The sequence below is a fragment of the Plodia interpunctella genome, chromosome 4, assembly GCF_027563975.2.
Source record: "Plodia interpunctella isolate USDA-ARS_2022_Savannah chromosome 4, ilPloInte3.2, whole genome shotgun sequence".
Taxonomy (NCBI): Eukaryota; Metazoa; Arthropoda; class Insecta; order Lepidoptera; family Pyralidae; genus Plodia; species Plodia interpunctella.
Window position 1 is genome coordinate 4,444,545 of NC_071297.1, and position 19,409 is coordinate 4,463,953.

The following is a 19,409-nucleotide window of genomic DNA, read 5'->3' on the forward strand; positions in this document are numbered from 1 at the left end:
CCAACCTTTGGAAAAAATGGAATAATACTTATTTTTTACTTCCTACGTAATACAAGTAGTGATATTCTATATTCAACTTAGGAAGATATACATCGCATAATTAAAAAAAAAACTTAAAACTAAGTCTTCTGACGACATCGCAAGCGCAAGTGAAACAGCGCAACAAACTTGACCACAGCTTGCAGCTGACTTGTTCTGCTTGTTGCAGTCGTCAGAATCGCCGCTGGCGCCGGAAGGCACCGTGGACGTGCCGGTGTACACGAACGAAGCGCGCGAGGAGCTGATCTGCAGCGCGCGCGCACCTCTCGCCGGCGACTTCCCCCGCGACACAGCTCTGCTCAACGCTGTCGCTCTATTTGTCGCGCCTCTCGACTAATTCCACCTCTCTCAATATTAATACTAGACAACAACAAACATGCAGTACAAAAAATCAATTACAGGTTCCCGCCGATAATAACGGGTACCTATAATTACAAGTGCCCTAAGTATGCATCACTTTTAAACAATACAAAGTATGTACACATCTTAGTGATAAGCAATCCACCGAAAGCCCGTTATCTAGCTCCGAGCCTCGTGCCTCTCGAGTCTGTCTACCCCGTAAGGGATTAAGAAGTATATAACCTCTGTCATAAAAATGTGGCTGTCATTTATAGATTTTTATTTCCAAATCAATTAATTCAGTCATAGTAGTAGATTACCATTAATTATGTTACATGAAATGAAATACGATATGTTTGTGTGCCTGTGTGATGCAACTTATTTTAGAAAAATACGTGTATTGTATTGTAATTGATTTTGCAATGTCTAAATAGTAAGTTCTTCGTTAATAAATTAAACCCAAATTTCAACGTATTTTTTTATTTCTTGTAACTAAACTACATATCACAAATTTGTTTTCAATTGGCTAGTTATAATATTAAATGATAATTTTGATATCCCTTGAAATCACCACCCACCAAAGGTAAATGAAGATCGAAAATCACACTCTGTTCCATAAAATCAGTTATAAAATTATATCCAATGTACTAAAACTAGCATTTTTAAACTTAAATTTGTAACTATACAGTTTATGCAACAACACAACCTATCTAATAATATATTTACATAATGCATATTGAGCAACTTATTTACAAGTTTCTACATACTAGATCTTAAAAATGAGATCAATTAATGTTATGTATTAAAATGTACATTTTCATAAGGCTGCATGAGATTTAGTTCACATAGAGATTCTAAAAAACTAACACATTTCTTAAAACTTAAATGAAAATAGTTAAGTACGTTAAAAAGCGGTCATTGATAGATGAATGATTGAAGTTGCTCTGAAACTTTTAATGAAATCAACGAACTATTTACAACTATTTTCGCTAAGCTAATTTCGTAATGAAAATAGGCTTTGCTCATTATATACTGCTATGAAAGTCATGCACTTGATTAGGCACTTTGAAGACAATATCAACGTGATAAAGACATTCGATGTCCATTCTATCATCAATCATTATTATCTTTGTGTAATATAATTAATCAACTACTAGAATTAGAACATACTTTTATGCTTTCGACACTGGCAAAGTTTGCTAATCAGCGTAATCGTATAGGTAGTACGTTTTTTCGTGCTCCGTATTTGTACCTAAATTAATAGCAACATTAAACCACCTTCGGCATTCGAGCACATTAATTTGTTTTATTAGTAGATATGGAAGCACGTTTTATTTTACAGTTGTTCAATTATTAAAAAGAAATAGTAATACATAGATACCTAGTAAAAAAATAAAAGTAAGTATATTTATTGTTGTAGACATATTGGTTGTTTCTTAACAATAATTATTATTATTTTAATTAAGCGTGTATTTGATCATTTGAAACTTATTTGATTAATTATGCGATATTTATAATAAAATTATAGACAATTGTATCGGGAAGTACTTCATATGCCGAGTTCGCAAGTAATAATAATTGACAAGTCATAAAAGTAAACAACCGTCATCTGTGACACAATCCTTAATTACTAATAATAAAAACCAAGGCAAAGTATTTAAGTTGTTGGCAAGGCTACAGTGGCTGTACCGTGGCTTGAGGTATAAAAACACTAGTACCATTTACTGACACCGACTGTACATGCAAGTTGTTGTTGACGACAACCACCGGCGTAGTGCACGTGCGCAGCGCTGCGTCTCCGACCTCAGTATCGACACGCTCATATATACCTCTGCTCATTCCGTTGGGACATTCTTCCTGTATAAAAAAATGGACTTCTAAAATGTACCGTTTCACAAATTAGCATTCTGCTACATACTTCTTTACAGAAGTATATCGATAAACAATTACTCGTACTTGTTTATCGATGAGACAATCATTTTTGGGTAATTAAATGTCATACATAAGTACATTGCTCAATGAAAGAAAATTATTTTCACATGACAATGTTTATTATTCGCCGCTTCCAATGCTTACATATAAAGCAATTACATTAAAAGGGGTTAAATAAGTATAAATAAATTCATACATTAAGCGTTTCCACAAATTAGGCAATCAATTTTTCCAGTAACAATGTATACTTACCATGGCTATGTTTGAGACTGTACCAGTTGGCAGAGAAACGACGTCAGTAAGTGGGGTGCGAAGACTGATCACTCCATCGACGCTACACAGATGAAAATGAGTGATTACTTCCAGTACACTAGCGCCACCTCACATTTTAATTAATTTCTTAGCGATTTTTTTTTTCAAAAGACTGACACAATTTCAGAATGTTTGCCCAGTGCCACTTCCAACGTGAACACTAAACTTAGAAGTTTAGAATATGATTTGTAGTTAGTTTTAGAAAACTAAACTAAACTTCTAAATAAAATAATATTTAACAAACTACAAGTACTAAGTGCTACATCAAAGTACATATTAAATTCGTACCTACCTGTTTTCCGTGACTCTATCTTCATGGATCGAAAATCTATCAGGTGTGGGTCTGTAACAACCAGAATGGTAATGTAATTCTAGTAATATGTTTGGCATTTTTGTCTTGATTCACTGGCATAGAGACGGTATATTTTTTTTTCGAATATAAAATCGACACAAAATTAATAATTCCTAATCTAAGCTAATCTATACTTACATGGCTGATAGTTGCGGGCCACGAATGTAGTTTGGGGGGTCGAAGGGCCGAGTGGCCTGTCGGTCCGCAGACTCGCGGATGTCGGTAGAGGGCGCTGAAGGTTTCACGTAAAGAGGGGGCTCTGGAAATAATAATAATAAAAAACTCGTCAAGTGCGAGTTGAACACGCGTGAAGAGGTTTCCATATAAAGCCAAAGTCTTGATAAACTCTTTTCCGTAAAAACGTATTAATTATACTAAATTTACCACTTAGGTTTTCCTGTAAACTAGAATCAATGAACTATATTTGTATTTTTTGTTATTTTTTATGGTATTTATTTTACAATAATAACAAAACTTTATTTGAGTTCCCCATAACAAGCCCTTCAAGTAAATAAGGTTTACAATTTTTTTTTTATTTCTTAATTTACCCCCCGAAAATTACCCTTATTCGAAAAAAGAATTCATTTACTCTGCTCTTTTTTTATAAGACCTATTTGGTGTTAGCATGAGTAATCTTATCGAAAACTTCTTTTATGTAGATAATTATGTTATCTGGCGTACTTACCTATAATATAGATAGGCACTCAATTAAAGTAGGTAGGATAGGTATATAGAACCAACCTTCTGCAATATCTTGAGGGATGTTAAATACTGCGTTGTAAGCAGGTGGTGAACTCCACGTCTCCAAATTTCCATTTGTTCCAGGAATTTGACTTTCCGATCTGGATACGGCAGCTGAAAATAATCGGCTAAAATATAATTTTGCCTATGCCTGCTTCTTATGTAGAGAAAATGTGTGTTCTAACAAAACTACCGTGACAAATAATGATACTCACCGTAAGTCGCTTTGTTGATCACGGAAATGAGCACGGCACCACCGATGATCACTACAACTATCAGTACCAGCAGAACCCAAGCATACACTGGAAGTCTAATTTCATCCGATTCTAATTCTCCTATCTTGTTTTTTGTTTTCGGTCCACAGCCATAGTTATTTCCATCATCTTTCCTGTTAAATGATAACATTATTACAATAAATAAAGCAAAGTGGGTGGTCCAGTTGTTAAGACATCTGTGATCGAAATTTCCCAGACAGGAATCATACGTGTGCCATACGCGTCTGTACACCTGTAGGCCTACCATCAACTCCCACAGAAAGGTTCCAAGGCAACAGTTCAATTTAGGAACCTAAATTGAATCGCATTCATACAAAAAATTAAGTCGATGGTACGAATTTGCGATGCAGTTCAGTTTAGGTCGTAAAGTGGATCGCGTTAAAAGACGATGGTAAGCCCCCAGATAGTAATTATCATAGGCCGCAATTGCTTTCGGTGAACAAAAACGTCGTGAGGAAACCTGCACACTGGTTGACTGTTTAGTTCATTAGTGTGTACCTATTCGGCTACTTGTCATTAGATGACGGTGGGTAGTCGTAAAAATATTAGTAAAATACCAGTTATATTTCTTTTATCTATGATGCCAATGTTAACAATAACACACTCGATAAGAAAGAAAGATTACAGTAATAATAGCGTAACCAACATTATCTCATCTAAGTACCTACCTACCTATTATTTATACTTATTAGGAATTTCCTACTTAGTTACATCGTATCATGTATGTTGCATGGCTCACGAAAGTTGTATGACCACGTTACTTACTGCTCAAGACATCCTCCGCATTCCACCATTGACTTGACGCACGGAGTGGTCGCGGGCGGTGGAGCTTGCTTGAAGTCCTCACACCTCAGGCACTGGCGGCAGGAGTACGCCTCAAGTTCGCAGTAATAGTCCACCGGGCAGTGAGAATCCTCTGTACAAGCTGTCGCCTCGGCGCTCCAGCAGGGAATACACATCCCGATGAAAAGTAATAACCTAATGGAAAAATAAATTATTTGCAAGAAGTGCTGGCTTGATTTTGTCAAGCCAGCATGGCATGGCAAGCCAATGGTCTGACAACAAAGGATACCGTAGACCGTAGGTAAGTAGAGAGGAAAAATTAAGAAACCGGACCCCGCGCTCCGACGATTTATGATTCTTAGCTCAAAGATATGTGGAGAGTTAAAATTTACAAGTGTGGCACAGGTTTATTTTACCACCATTGTGGACCTCGACTCGACTGTCAAAAAGTTACCGATTGCTAATCTAGATTATACCTAAAACGAGTTCGTAAAGCAAAACAATTTCAAATTGCCAAAATAGAATAGGTACCACTAACATTTTATGTTTTTTTTTATTTAAAAAAGTTAAATCAATACAGGTTACTACACTTAGATTATGTTTGGCATGGCGTTAAAAATAAAAGCTATACAATTTATAAGCCTAAACATTGCCAATTTTGTAATTAATGACCACATGATATTTAAAAGAAATAGGTAGATACGAACCAAATAAAATGAAAACTTTATTTTTAACTAGCGGCTCGTCCCGGCTTCGCTCGGGGAAAACCATTATAAATTATACACCTTCCTCAGGAACCACGCTATCTATTGATGAAAACAGCATACAAATCTGTGCAGTAGTTTTTGAGTTCATCGCGAACAGAGACAGACACGGACTTTGTTTTGGTTTTCAAGGTGCTCATCATGCGAGCAACATTCCCGCACTGAAATTCACTGTGCGAAGTGAAAATAGGCTACCCGCGCTAGGGTGACCAATTTGACCTCCCTCAGCCAATAGCCGTTTAGGATGGTAAAAAGATGCGAAGTAGAGAATGAGAAATGTAGAGTGTGAGTTAGTGTAAATTTATATTTTATTTTTTTGTTATTAAGTATTTAGTATCTTCATTGATTTTTAAAAACATATGGCCCTATTTGTAAACTTAAATGCTCATGTTTTTTGCAAATATTTGTGGTCGTCCAAATCAAAAGGGACCTGCCGTTGTTCCAATACAAAACAACGGCAATAAAGACCTAAGTACTAACCGCCATAAGGTCCCTTTGATTTGGACGACCATATTTTATTTTTTTTGTGACGTCATTATATGACCTAGAATAAGACCAATCCATCCTTCCGTGGACGCCATTCAGCAGCTAGCATTTCCAAGGAGAGTTCACGTCAGACAGTACAACCACAGATTTATAATCTGTGAGTACAACTAAACAACAAGTGAAAATGAAAGAGAATCTATCAATACCTCATTGAATCTCTGGAAGAAAATATGATGCAAACGCCTCCTTTTTAATGCAACATTGCATCATCCGTAAAGCCGGTGTCCAAGTTTTATTAAAATTCCTGAACATTCGTGTTGTGTAAAGTTCTCACTTACCTACTTAAAAATGTAGTAAAGTGCCTCTATTATACTGATGATAGATACCTACTTATATACTACTTAATAAGACTTAATATTGTTTAAAATACCTACTTGTTTTAATTTTAAATTAACTAACTAGGTATATGTAGGTCTCTAAAATAATGTTTATTTGCATAGGCCTATTTTCAAAATTTTTGTAGTTTTCGCCGTCGCTTCTTACCAGAGGTATGAGTATTTGATGTATAGGTACGTCTGTTCTATAGGATAGGTATGATTTCTTTATCTACGAGCTGCGTGTCAACGACAACGTTTCATACAAAATATTTTTGTCGTTCAAGCGTCGTGACTCGTGCCGTGTAGATTATAGAGATTTATCTATTACTGATTCTGCAGTTATAAACTACCTATTTTTATTTAAAAAACAATACCTAAAGTAATTTGCGTCCTGGCATTCATTTTTATTACAATGCTTTGTAAGGGAAATAGATTAGTAGTTATTTAATTTATAGGCCAGACATTTTTGAAGCATCCATGACATAGGTAATTTAGTTCGCTGTCATTTTTGGGATAGAGCACAGACCATTCTATTCTCTAAGGCACAGACCCATGGAATTAGTAGGTACTCCGAAGTACTTACTAAATCCATGCACAGATCATATAACTATTGTGTCAATATAAATAAATCAATATAGGAAAAAGAAAAAAAAACTATAAAAAAATAGAAAAGCGGAGCGGAGAGAGAGTGAACGCAGAGTGAATGGTTTACTGAGGTTACCTAAGTAAGGGTGAGTAAAGTTAAAAAAAGTTTAAAGGTTGAGTAAGGTTACGTAAGGTTGTCTTTTCAATGTGTTTATTTTTTTATTTATTATGACATAACAAAAAATAAATAAAAACAACTTTGCATTGAGATTTTTAATTTTTTGTATAAGTCTTTGTAACCATATCCCTATTACTGAAAGAAAAATGTAAAAATTTAACAATGATTATTTTTGGTTGGAATAGGTAAAATAGTACCTACCTAAGTAGGACGTTTGAAATATTTTCATTCAATTATTTAAAGTCTATCACCAAAAATAGTAATATTAGACATGATATCTTATTTAGGTAGCTATTCCCTATGTGGAAGTAGTTTATTTTTAATAGTTTATTTTTGTAACGTTTTCAATTTTTGTTACCTAAGTAGGTAAGCAGTTTAATTTTGTTTCACAAAAGTGAAAGTTTTTCACTCTTTATTTTTAACTCTTAAGTACCTAGGTACCTACTTACATATTAGGTCGGTCTCCCCAAATGTGCTAAAATGGCTTTATGTAAGTACCTAGGTAGGACCTGTTTATGTAGGTACTTATTGTTGTTTTTTTACTTTTTGCTTAGGTATTTCTCGGGAAGAAGGGTGCCTACCTACATAGGTAAATATCATTAATGATTTCTGTGTAGAAAGCTACATTCATAAGGAAAACTACAAAATATCCCCAAATTCCCACTGAAGCAAATCCGCGGTAGAAAAAAACTTAAAAGAAAAAACTTACCAAAACATTACCAACGGTAAGTATCCTTAACACAACAAAAATATTTTCTTAACTTAAAAAATCCGCGGCACTACACACTGCATAGGTGATCACTAGGACTGATTCACTGCACCAATCGGCCAACTGAATCTCTCGAATGACAATCCCGCGAAACAACTTTAGAAGCTGAGTCACGCTCCTACTTGCCCACACGCGCAACACGACTTGTTTTGTTGCCGTCCCGCCGGTACCTAGCACCACACGGCCATTTGCGATCTTCCCGAGAATATAATGAGAATCAATGATGTGATGACTCATTGACTATTAGCTGCCGATGCTGGTATGGTGGACCACGTCGTCGAGTCGGTCGCTTCGGTTCGTGTCCGAAGCCGCCTAAGTGGGGATGGTCTGAACATGTTACGACCTGTCGCCTTTCCTTGCAATTCGAACCGCAGTCCTTTGTTTGGTTGATTGTGAATGATATAATGATGTCGATCCACCTTACCTGCTCATTTTTTTTGTTTCTGGTTGACCTTACTTAATTTGGGGAATGTATGTACTACCTACCTATGCCTACCTAAGTACTTGCATTTCCCAAATTAAGGTAACTAGGTACCTATTAGAAACACAGAACTTTATCTCGATCGACTGTTGTGTGGTTTGCTTTGAAATAACAGCAGGTGTAGGTAGCAGTAGAAGGTTAGGCAGGTACAATCGATTTATTGACATGAATACGAATACCCAAAAAATAAAAGTTAAAATTTCAGGCTTCATATTTGTATCACCTAGGTACAATTGAATTATTTATACGAATACTACTTACCTACTTACCTACTACATTTGCAAATAGGAGTTACCTATATTATTAACTCTTAAAAAAATCAATAGGTAGGTACCTATTGATTTTTTCTCCTGCTATTATTCTTATGCGCTTTATCAGATAACGATGAGTGGTACCTATGTCGTATCATTCGATTTCTTACGCGGGTTACGCGTGACGGGCTACCATCTATAAGGTGGCATCATTATCATCACATAGGCCATTCTAATTACGCACGTGTTTACGGCTAAGTCGCTGAGCCGACTTTGATGAAATTAATAATAGGTAGGTATATATTACTATAGGTAATGAGTTAAGTACTTAGTTAAAAAAATATATTCTTTAAAAGTTATATGTACCTATATTTAAAGTGTAAAATTATAAGGAATCAATAAAAGCTTTTTATTGTATTTTTATATATTACTAGCTTTTGCCCGCGGCTTCGCCCGCGTTAAATTTCCGGGACGAAAGATACCCTATGTCCTTTTCCATATTTCAAACTAGGTACATGTAGTTACCTACCTATGCAAAATTTCAAGAAGATTGGTTGAGTAGATAGAACGTGAAGAGGTAACAAACAAACTTACTTTCGTATTTCTAATATTAGTTAGATTATACTCCTAGGCTCTCGCGGTCCCCAACGGACCACATCTACCACATGACAGCACGGCTTCGTCCGTGCTGTCATGTGGTAGTTGTGGTATCTATCTTATGCTTGACCTACAGAATTAATAAAATGACTTTACCTTAGCGGCGAGTTGATAAAATGTTAACCAATATTAGGTAACCAAGTCTTCAAGTTCTTAACCAATAAAACAAAAACATTGATGTTTAAATATAATTTATTGTGAAAAATTAATTTAACCTACCTATAGTAAAATTACATTTATTGTAAAATAAACTACAACAAATTGCTTACACTGAAACTAATAGATCGTAGGTAGTACCTACAGTGACTTCAATTTGATAATTTTGACAAAGAACTCAACCTACTGACTGACTGACTGTGTAGGAATGTAGGTAGGTACCTATTACTTCATAGTGATTCTTTAAACTTACTAACTTCAACTTCTCTATTTTGTTGGTTTAATATTTTCAATAAATAGGTGTAAGCAAAAAGATAAACAGAGTAGAAACTTTAACGATAGGTTAAAATTTACTATAGGTAGGAGGTACCTATAGGTTAGTACCTATATCAAACATAGAAATGCAATTTGACAATTTTATTTTAGTAATGTTATTTATTATTTAAAAATGTAGACAGAGAAATTGCTAAGTCTTTGTGAAACAGACTAATGCTACTAATAGGTACCATTAGGTACCTACATAATAGCAGATAATAATTCAGAGTATGATTATCAAAGGTACGTAAGTACCTACTGGTTACCTAATTCTTTCTGACAATCGTTTGTTTTCTAAAAAAATACTCATATCATCATTATTAGTTACATACATACATACATTATTACAACATTTATTTAATGCTCAATAGGTATACATAGTTATGTACCTATTGGTCTTGAAATTATTCTACAATAATTCATCTCTACTATACTTCATTATTTTCTTTTAATAAAATAAAACCATACAAAATCATTTGAACATAATAAGAACGACATATCTAAAACTAAGAACAGGTACATAGTACCTACGCACATAGGTATTTAAGAGTCCCGTTTATTTTCCCGAATAGCACTTGATCGATCCCAACTGGTCGAATAAACGCTTGTTTTTTCTGCTTCTGCTGCTGATCTTATCAAGGTAAGGTTTGGCCGAACTGGTTTATTTATGACAGAAATAATTCTACTTATAAATATCAAATTATATTAATCGAATACACGTTTGTCGAAAAAAAATTTAATTTATTTTTTTAATTTTAAAATTTTTTGTTGTCGTAATTTATTTTTTAATGTTTTCTATAAACGCGCATTCGACAGGACGACGAACGTACTTTCGACTAATTTGGCTATTGTCATAAAAATAATGATATATATATATATATCATTATTTTTACAGCACAGAGCACACGCTCTGTGCTTATATTCGAAGTTTTCTTGCTTTTTTTCAACGTTAATCCCAATATCAACATATGCATGGTTACTACGTCTAATAGATATACTTATTGTCATGGTTATTGCCTGAGATCAAGCGTTGTCTGAGATCAAGCGACAACTCACCGACGCAAAATATAATATAGTAGACACATTAAAAAAATAAATATTAAATGTATTAAATCTGACAATCGCGAATTACTTTTCGACACCTAGTTACCTACCTATCAACTTATTGTGAACACTACATTTTTAGCATGGAAATGCCTGGAAAGCTATTTTGAAATAAAATATAAAAAAACTACCATCGACGATTACGATTTATGATCCAAACCTAGGAAAGAATCGTTATGCTTGAATCACAGCTACAGCTACCTTTCAGCCTTGGTTGTATGGTCTGAGGCAAGTAGCCACACGATATTCCTCTCTATATGCCTAGATTTAAAATCTGCACATGATCACTAAGTGCTTTAAAAGTACCTATAACGAGGCCCCGGAATTATAATCGGTTCGCATTATATAAACAATCATCAAACATTTTGGTCTGAATGGAATTTGATATTCATATTTATCAGTGATTTGTTATCTTTATGAACCAGATAAGACAGAATGCAGACTTTCGCAAACTTTGTAAATAGATAGTGATATAATAACTACTTAAATAAAACCATACAACTTAGGAAACATACTAAGCTGGTTATATGCATAGTATTTTTAAAACTTAGGCACCTAAATTGAAGGATTTAGGTAAGCACCGTAAATTCGATATAGGTACTTAATATTATATTCTGTAGTCATTTTGTTCAAGAAGCGGTTAAAGCAAGTTTGGGATTGATATGAATAAAACAGTTACTGCTGTTATACTATACTGTGGACTTTGAAATCGAGTAGCCCGGGCGGAGTCCCTCGCGGGAAACTATTTGATGTAAAATCACTTGATCTGTGATGTTCGATCAAATAACTATAACTTCTAGAAGCCCCTCTCTGACTGTAATGGAACAATATTTCGTGTAGAGGAATATACGCATCTAATATACCACAGATTTACTTTCCTAATAAGTACGTTAGGTACTTACACAAAGATAGCAATCAATCCTGTATAATCTAATTCATTCAATATTTATTTAACTTACTATATAGATAAAGTTGTCAGACCGTATCTATCAAAAAATCTAAAACATTTTGAAAAAGATCAAAATGAAAAGAGATGACGCAATTTGTTATTGAATATTGAACATTTGGCTCATACGCCTTCGAATTAATGAGTAATAAACAACAATTAATATCACATGATCATGCGATTGCTATCACAGTAACAGCTTATCATAATCTACTTTCTAGGTAGGTAAGTCTTATCGTTATCACCAGGATTGTAAGTTTTGGTGTTGTTTCCTTGCAAGTTAAGTACTGGTGAGATATTGTTGATAAATTGCACAATGAGGTGTTGGGAGCCGCAGGCGTCGGCCGCGGGGGTGCCAGACCGGGGTGTGTCGGAGTCGCTGCCGTGGTCCCGGTCGGCGATGCCGACGTTTGTGTTGCTGTCTTGTACCTGAAGCAGAAACCTTTATGTTTACGACGTTCCAAGAAAATACCATTCATCGGAATATCGAAAAGCTTATCATAGGATAACAACATGTTACCGAGATAGATGTTCGTATTCAGAACTTAACGACCTATGTGGAAAACATCGAGAGGAAACCTGCACACTGGTTGATTCTTGTTAACTTGTGTGTGAAGTGGAGAAGGCAATGACAATTCACTTTCATTGCCTTCTCCATTTCACACACGTTTCATTCACGTAACAACCACGACCCTCAGCCATGAGGAATACGACTATGAAGAGAATTGAAAGGAAGCTTGTAAACTATCCGTGGGATACAAACCCACCGTCTTGTGGACCGGAAGCAAGTGTTGGATGATGAAAACTACTATACATGATTGGTATACAAACTCATGTGGTACGAGCATGTAGCATTCAATCCTGGGACCTTTCGATCCACAGGCGGGCGTCTTAACCATTACACCACCACCGCTTCACTTCAGTTACCGCTTCCTTTCAGTTACCGGTTTCAGAACTAGAGAAGGGGTCGATCGACCATACTGCAATACAGTCCACTTGATAAAAAAAACAAATTACCCGCGTGATATCGCTCAGCAGGGACGCATACAGGAGAGATTCTGCTTCGGGATCCGCCGCGGGCAGGTTGTTATTGCTGGGACAAAAATTAAAACTTTAACAGAACGCAGAAAGATCCTATGTGTCAGTCAGTAATTAGGTATGATTTGTAGCACGAGCCATTCTTTCACTTTCCAAATATTGATAATTGCGCTTATCGCAATTACTTATATTAATATTAACTGTGTCTTCGTAAGACTACATTTCCCATGGAAATACTTTAATCCTTTTTATCAGAAATGAAATGTAGATAAGTAATTATAATTAATAAAAGTATAAACCTCCCTATGCGACATTTTGAAAATATACCTAGGTTGTAGATAAGTGTAAAGGGTTATAAAACTAATAGCAATTGTATTTCTTTTCTCTATCGGAAACGCTTCTTAGTATGGCATATTATGGACAGGTCTTGATATTTATTTAATTTGCTGTAACTATAATGTAAGTAGGTATTGAGAATACTCACTTAAGTACATCGGCTGGGTCATTAACGTTTTCCTCCATTTCCTCATTCTCGAACAAATTTTCATTAGATTCTTCCGTCGATTCTTCAAAATTGTAACTACATAAAGACAACATTACAGTTATTAAGTAGGTTCCGTCAAGATCACAAAAATTGGTTTAGTTATAAATAGTAATAACGATAGGAATTGACTTTGTGCCTTAGATTATATAGTTTGTGCCCATTCAACTGAGGAACTGTCCATTTAACATATTTAATGTACTTATTAGTAGTACTCGTATCTACCCTACAGGGAAAATTCTATATAGGTAGGGTACTACTACTAAGTATAATATAAGTTCTAAGTACATAACTACGACGTAATTAAAACGTAGCTATCCACACTAACGCAACCCGAAATTTCTAGGAAAGAGTGGTTGTCAAGCCGAGGTCAAGCCTATAGTCATTCATTAATATGATACATTTCCGGTTACCTGTTAATATCATGTGGAAGATTGACACAGTTGCTGTAGGGGTTCGCCATTTGTTGACCGTCCATTTCCATTTCTTGAACACAAGGCGAAGAATTCGACGGAATAAGAGGCTTTGACGGCTCTGAAAAAAAATTGGTGTGAAACATCAGTGAAAATGGAATACAGACCCACGCAACTAAGTATTATCATATTCTAACACTTGAAGATTTTTGTTATAATTAATGTTTAACTACCTTGCTAGATGCGTTTCAGTGGTAAGTAGGTACGTATTTTTAAAATAAAATTTATTTTAAAAACAAGTCAAAAACAAAAAGTTGGAATGGATATCCATTCCAACTTTACCTATGAAAAACATTGATATTTCATCGAAATTCGTCACGTCGTCTTTCGCGTAAAAGAGTAACAACATCAACCTTTTAATGTTTATTAAAGTACCAGTTAGATATGTTATTATTATTAACCAGATGTTGCCCGGAACTTCGCTGCCGTGGGAATTTTGAGATAAAATATAGCCTATAGCAATCTTGAATAATGTACCTTTCTAATGGTGAAAGAATTTTTGAAATCGGTTCGGTAGTTTTGGAGATTACCCGCCTCTAACATCCGAACACACAAACGCTTTATAATAATAGTATAGATAGGATTTTAGTCAACAAAAGTTTAAAAATTCCAACTAATTTACCATTGTCATTAAATTGAGGGTTGTATGGAGGTTGGCGACCTGTGTAAGGCGGCGGGGGCGCCGTCGGGTGTTGTGCCGACAGCAGCACTGCGGTGGAGTTGATGACGGAGTCGGCTTCTGGGCAATAACCTGATTAAAAAAGAAATAAATTTGCAGTTATCTCATTCTCTTCTCCTTCCGTGCCATAATCCTTTTATTTGGCCTCCGTCTATCCTGGGTTGTCCAGTCGAGCCCGTTCCAATTTTTTTTTCCATTTAGTTGTATCATATCATATCATTGTATCATAAATTATATGATTATAATAAATAATTAAGGGGACAGAGGACTATTCTTTGTTTATTTATTTTAAAAGTTTTAAGATAAAGATGACTAGCTACGCCCTGGGGCTTCGCTCCTGTGGGAACTTGGCGTGAAAAAGTACCCTACGTGTTATTCTAAGACATATGTTATGCATTTTGGTGCACGGGTAGAATTAATCCTACCAAAATGCATCACATAAATTCATATCATATAACTTGGGATAGTTGTGATAATAATAGCTCTATATAGGGGGAGTGAATAATAGGGATAGTTGGGATACTCAGCCAGATTATTGTGCGAAACTATTGTGTGATATTATTTATCGATGGAATATTATTGAAGTTTGGAGCTGTACTACTTACAATAATGATGAGTGGATCTAATCATATAAGTAGATAAGTGAGTACGAGCCGCTTACTTTAAAAGAATTAATGTGCTTATCACTAAATACCTAGAAAGATTTTACTTACGAGTTTTCGACCTTTTCTTTTTCTTTCGAATGCAATAAAACGCCGCACAGACGACTATTAAAATCAAAATGGCGGTGCTGGATGCCGCACCCACCAAAAAAAAGAATATTCTTAAAGTGTACTGCTCCACGCATTTCCCAGGGCTGTGGAATTCGTATCTGTAAAAAAATGTATGTGTATAGTAAACCGTATGTCAAATTACCCTGAATAGTGGCGAATTTGCAATGAATTTGGATAGGTTAATGTGCTGTCGACTGTACAAAATTATTTCTAATAAGAAATAACATTAGATAGCGCTTATGCAAGTAATAAGCTGTGTAATGCATAGCGGCTTTTCTTCTCTTCCTGGGCTAGCAATCCGTCACTGAGAGAGAGCATAAATTCCTATAAAACACAAAATTCTCCAATTCCTTCCCAGCTCGTATCGCACCTCACCCTGCCCCGCCGCCAGATTGTCGCCGTCGCTGCTGGCTGCAGGCGCCGCGGTATCGCAAACATAAAATTAATTAATTATTTTGTTTTTGCGATATACTTTTAATTTTTACCTTTGGACTACCTTCGTGAATAACAATCCTTCATTTATCTACTTACCGTTATCAGTTAGCTATGTTTAGGACGTTTGTGATTAGTAGAAATAGCGTCGAAGAATTTATTTGAATGCGTTACTCTCTGGATGTTCGTGCGTCTGTGTTGTGCGTTTAAACAACTTATATGTATATAAATAGGTACACTTACATATAGGCTATCGAATCCCAAATTTCGAGTAATAGATAGGTATAAAACATATTAACAAGTGTATCTTAGAAAATAAAACATATTATTAATTATTTGGGGTAGTATTATGATTAAACTTACCCGTTTTTGCACTCCCCACAATCATCGAGAGTCTTGGGACACGTGGAGGTCTTATTTACCGTTTCAAAATTTTCACATTGAGCACATTTAATACATCTGTAGTTACCGTCGCAATAATAGCCTGTTTCGCATTGTTCAAGTGTATCTATTGTCGTACAATCCACTTGCCCGTGGGTCACCGGCATTCTAATAACCATATAAAGCAGCCATAATGAAAAACTGAAACAATTACAAGCTATTGCAAATAGGCATACCTATAAAGTACTAGCTGTTGCCCGCGGCAAAAGCCTGACATTCTCCAACTCAACAACTATCTCCACACCAAAAATCGTTTTGACGTGACACACAAACGGACAACTAAACACACAAACACACTTACACATTTATAATATTAGTATGGAATGGACTTGCCGTGCCCGCAACTTCGTTTGAGTGCGAGATTCGAATTGATCTATGTTTTTCCTTTATTATTATATTTTTTTGCGAATTGAAGTTCTTACTAACAAATTATTAGGTACTCTAGCAAAAAAGGTACTTGGAGCGAGCGCAATGTAGAAATGGGACCTAGCCCATTGCTGCGATAATGCACTCCGTCATTCTCCAATGCGGTGACTTCGACTCCATTGCGTTGAAAGAACTTTGTACAAGATTGCAATTTCTATGTTAAAACTCCATAGTTTTATTTTTACATTGTACTGCGTTGATCCGTTGACGGAAGTACGTGGTACTTTGCTTTGAGTCACTTACTTATTCCCTAATATTATATGTATCTGAATGAACGTCATACGCACAAACGCAAAAAGCATAAGCTCCTAAAATCTGGTTTTTTGTACTTAATAATAACAAATTAGGTAAATAATAAAAAATCATCTAGGTATCCTTGTCACTTGTCACCTACATCGACATCGTTTGTTTCGTAACGTACAATGCAAATCGGACGGTACAGAAAAAAACAGATATTTCGTAGCACGTAGCACATTTCGGCGTAGTAAGAGTTACGACTGCTACGAATGCTACAATTGGCTACGAGAAAAAATATGACTATTGCTACGACCCTTACGACCAATTCAAATCGGCTAAATTGGTGTTGACTTTTTACTCCACTCCACACTACTGGGCGCTTACCATCATCTCTTAACGCAATCCAGTTTACGACCTAAATTGAACTGTATCGCAAATTCGTACCATCGACTTAATTTTTTGTATGAATGCGATTCATTTTAGGTTCCTAAATTGAACTGAGTTGCATTGGAATCGCTCTGTAAAAGTTGATGGTAGGCCTGCTGGTGTGTATGTCTGTATTTTTCATGCTACTAGATGGCTGTATATTCATGGCTGTATTACATTAAGGCTTATTTTTATGCTTATAGATTAAGACCCTTATGTATAATTATGTTAGGAATTTATACAAACGCTATGAAAGTGATAGATTTTTTTTTAAATAATCCTAATCTATGCCTGTTAGCTACTACGGAACCTATAGAGAATTCCGACTCGCACTTTTTAAATTGTTATAAAAATCTAAGTACGTAAATATAATTTAGTACATAATTTTAATTAATATTCAAAATACAACATTCTACATTGCGCAACATGACGACATGTATACCTAATTATTATAACTCTTACTGATCATAGAACTATATATTGTTGTTGTTTTTAATAGGAAAAAATATTGAGTTTAAGCATAAGACAAGATAGTTTCTTACTGCAACGGATGGTACTCGAAAATCTAGTCTACCTTTCGGGCTAGGAACAAATATTTTGAAAAAAATATTAAGTTACCTTGTTAACAATTTGCGCATTTTACGGAACTCCATTTCACTGCAATCCAAATACTACTGAGATTCTAATTTATATATATTCATATAAACACTTTCACATTTGAGCAACACCACATGCCAACTAATAAATTGTTCACCTAACAGTGCCACTTGCAATATTGAATTCAATTAGATTAATTTTTAGATAAGATAAGCGTAAAATCAGGTGACATTACTAAGCAGTGCCCGACCGCCAATGTGTGGTTAGCATGGACCTATAAAAGTATACTGTACAATTTTTTTAACATATTTATGAAGGTACTAGGAACGCATAATAAATTACATTGTGAGTCTGACAGATAAAAAATAATCCCTGCTACTTACATAAATATAACGTACTACGTATTTGCCTAAAAATCCTGTGAACGAATCAACGGTTTGATAATGGGTGGTTGTTTGTTATTCTTTCACGCAAAAACTACATAAGTAGGTACTTATGTACAGAATTTTGACCAAATTTTTGATACTTATCATTCTTTTGCTATTTATTCTCAGCATGTAGGTAGGTACATAACATGCCGAGAATAAATAGCAGGCACACTCTGTATGTGCCACCCCTTTGTGTGATTACCAGAATACCTACCTTATTTATACTGAGCTTTAGTTGAGCCCCGGTGTTTGGCTCCTACGGCATTAAATGTGTGCCTTCACCATCGTTACACATTCTACCCATATAGGTAATTTTTTTTGGAACTGCCTCATTTAGATAGGTACATTTCACGATATCGTATAAAAAACTTCCTCACAAATAGGTACTTAGGTATATACACATTTTTGTATTTATAATATAGGTACTTACCTTGTGAAGTAGAGAAACAATCTATACTATTATTATAAAGAGGTTGTAAAGCGTTTGTGAGTTTGAGGAGGATAAATTAGAAAGGTATAAGACGCTATAACCTAGGAATACCTATTTTATCTCAAACTTCCCACGGGAGGGAAGCCTCAGGCATCATCTACCTAGTACTTAATACGTTTTATGCAATATTTTACAAACAATAAAACAAGTGAATTTTTGCGATACATGTAATTTATATGATACACTTTAGGTAGACAATAAGCTTAGAATATTCATGATAATATAGGTAGGTACATTCATATATAATATAGGTAGGTACGTAACACATGAAGTATATTTCTATTGCAATATTTTTAATTAAATAAATTTATAGTTTGTTATTTGTGCCTTACACATAACGTACAGAAATAATTGTTATGGGAAAACTAAAATTCTAATTTCGTATTGAAGAAAATTACACTCGTGATTTGTCTTACCTATAATATTTTGTATAACCATAAATGCTATTACATTTGGATATTGTAAATATATTTTATGTACTTAACTTTTATTAGACAACGTATAAAATCTCAAAAGCAAAACTAAGGCACAGAATAAATAAGTTTATAATGGGGGTTTTTCTGTTTGTTTCGAACATAAAATACAC

General features: G+C 35.0%; 3 protein-coding genes across 4 annotated transcripts in view; 1 reads left to right on the top strand and 2 right to left on the bottom strand.

Annotated features, from left to right (window-relative positions):
• Positions 1 to 848, top strand: part of btv (beethoven) — a 59,757-nt gene extending 58,909 nt beyond the window's left edge. The window contains exon 78 of the mRNA XM_053744548.1: positions 209 to 848. Within this exon, the coding sequence (XP_053600523.1) occupies positions 209 to 376 (168 nt within the window). The 3' untranslated portion in view covers positions 377 to 848. The remainder of the gene's footprint in view (positions 1 to 208) is intronic.
• On the bottom strand, positions 843 to 8,206 carry LOC128669622 (uncharacterized). Its single transcript, XM_053744550.1, has 8 exons — positions 7,873 to 8,206; positions 4,756 to 4,968; positions 3,931 to 4,103; positions 3,716 to 3,829; positions 3,113 to 3,233; positions 2,915 to 2,965; positions 2,563 to 2,644; positions 843 to 2,235 (listed from the first exon to the last, which is right to left on the bottom strand). The coding sequence occupies exons 1-8, from the start codon at positions 7,878 to 7,880 to the stop codon at positions 2,053 to 2,055; spliced, it is 945 nt and encodes a 314-aa protein (XP_053600525.1). The 5' UTR covers positions 7,881 to 8,206; the 3' UTR covers positions 843 to 2,052.
• A 1,289-nt stretch (positions 8,207 to 9,495) lies between these two features.
• LOC128669417 (uncharacterized) lies at positions 9,496 to 18,401 on the bottom strand. Of its 2 annotated transcripts, none has more exons than XM_053744237.2 (8): positions 18,289 to 18,401; positions 16,142 to 16,360; positions 15,287 to 15,444; positions 14,517 to 14,645; positions 13,835 to 13,955; positions 13,365 to 13,460; positions 12,860 to 12,935; positions 9,496 to 12,271 (listed from the first exon to the last, which is right to left on the bottom strand). In XM_053744237.2, exons 2-8 carry the CDS (start codon positions 16,336 to 16,338, stop codon positions 12,053 to 12,055), a joined length of 996 nt encoding a protein of 331 aa, XP_053600212.1. In that variant the 5' UTR covers positions 16,339 to 16,360; positions 18,289 to 18,401; the 3' UTR covers positions 9,496 to 12,052. The 2 variants fall into 2 exon arrangements, with proteins under 2 accessions (XP_053600212.1, XP_053600211.1); XM_053744236.1 differs by lacking the exon at positions 18,289 to 18,401 and adding an exon at positions 17,927 to 18,194.
• Positions 18,402 to 19,409: the final 1,008 nt, after the last annotated feature.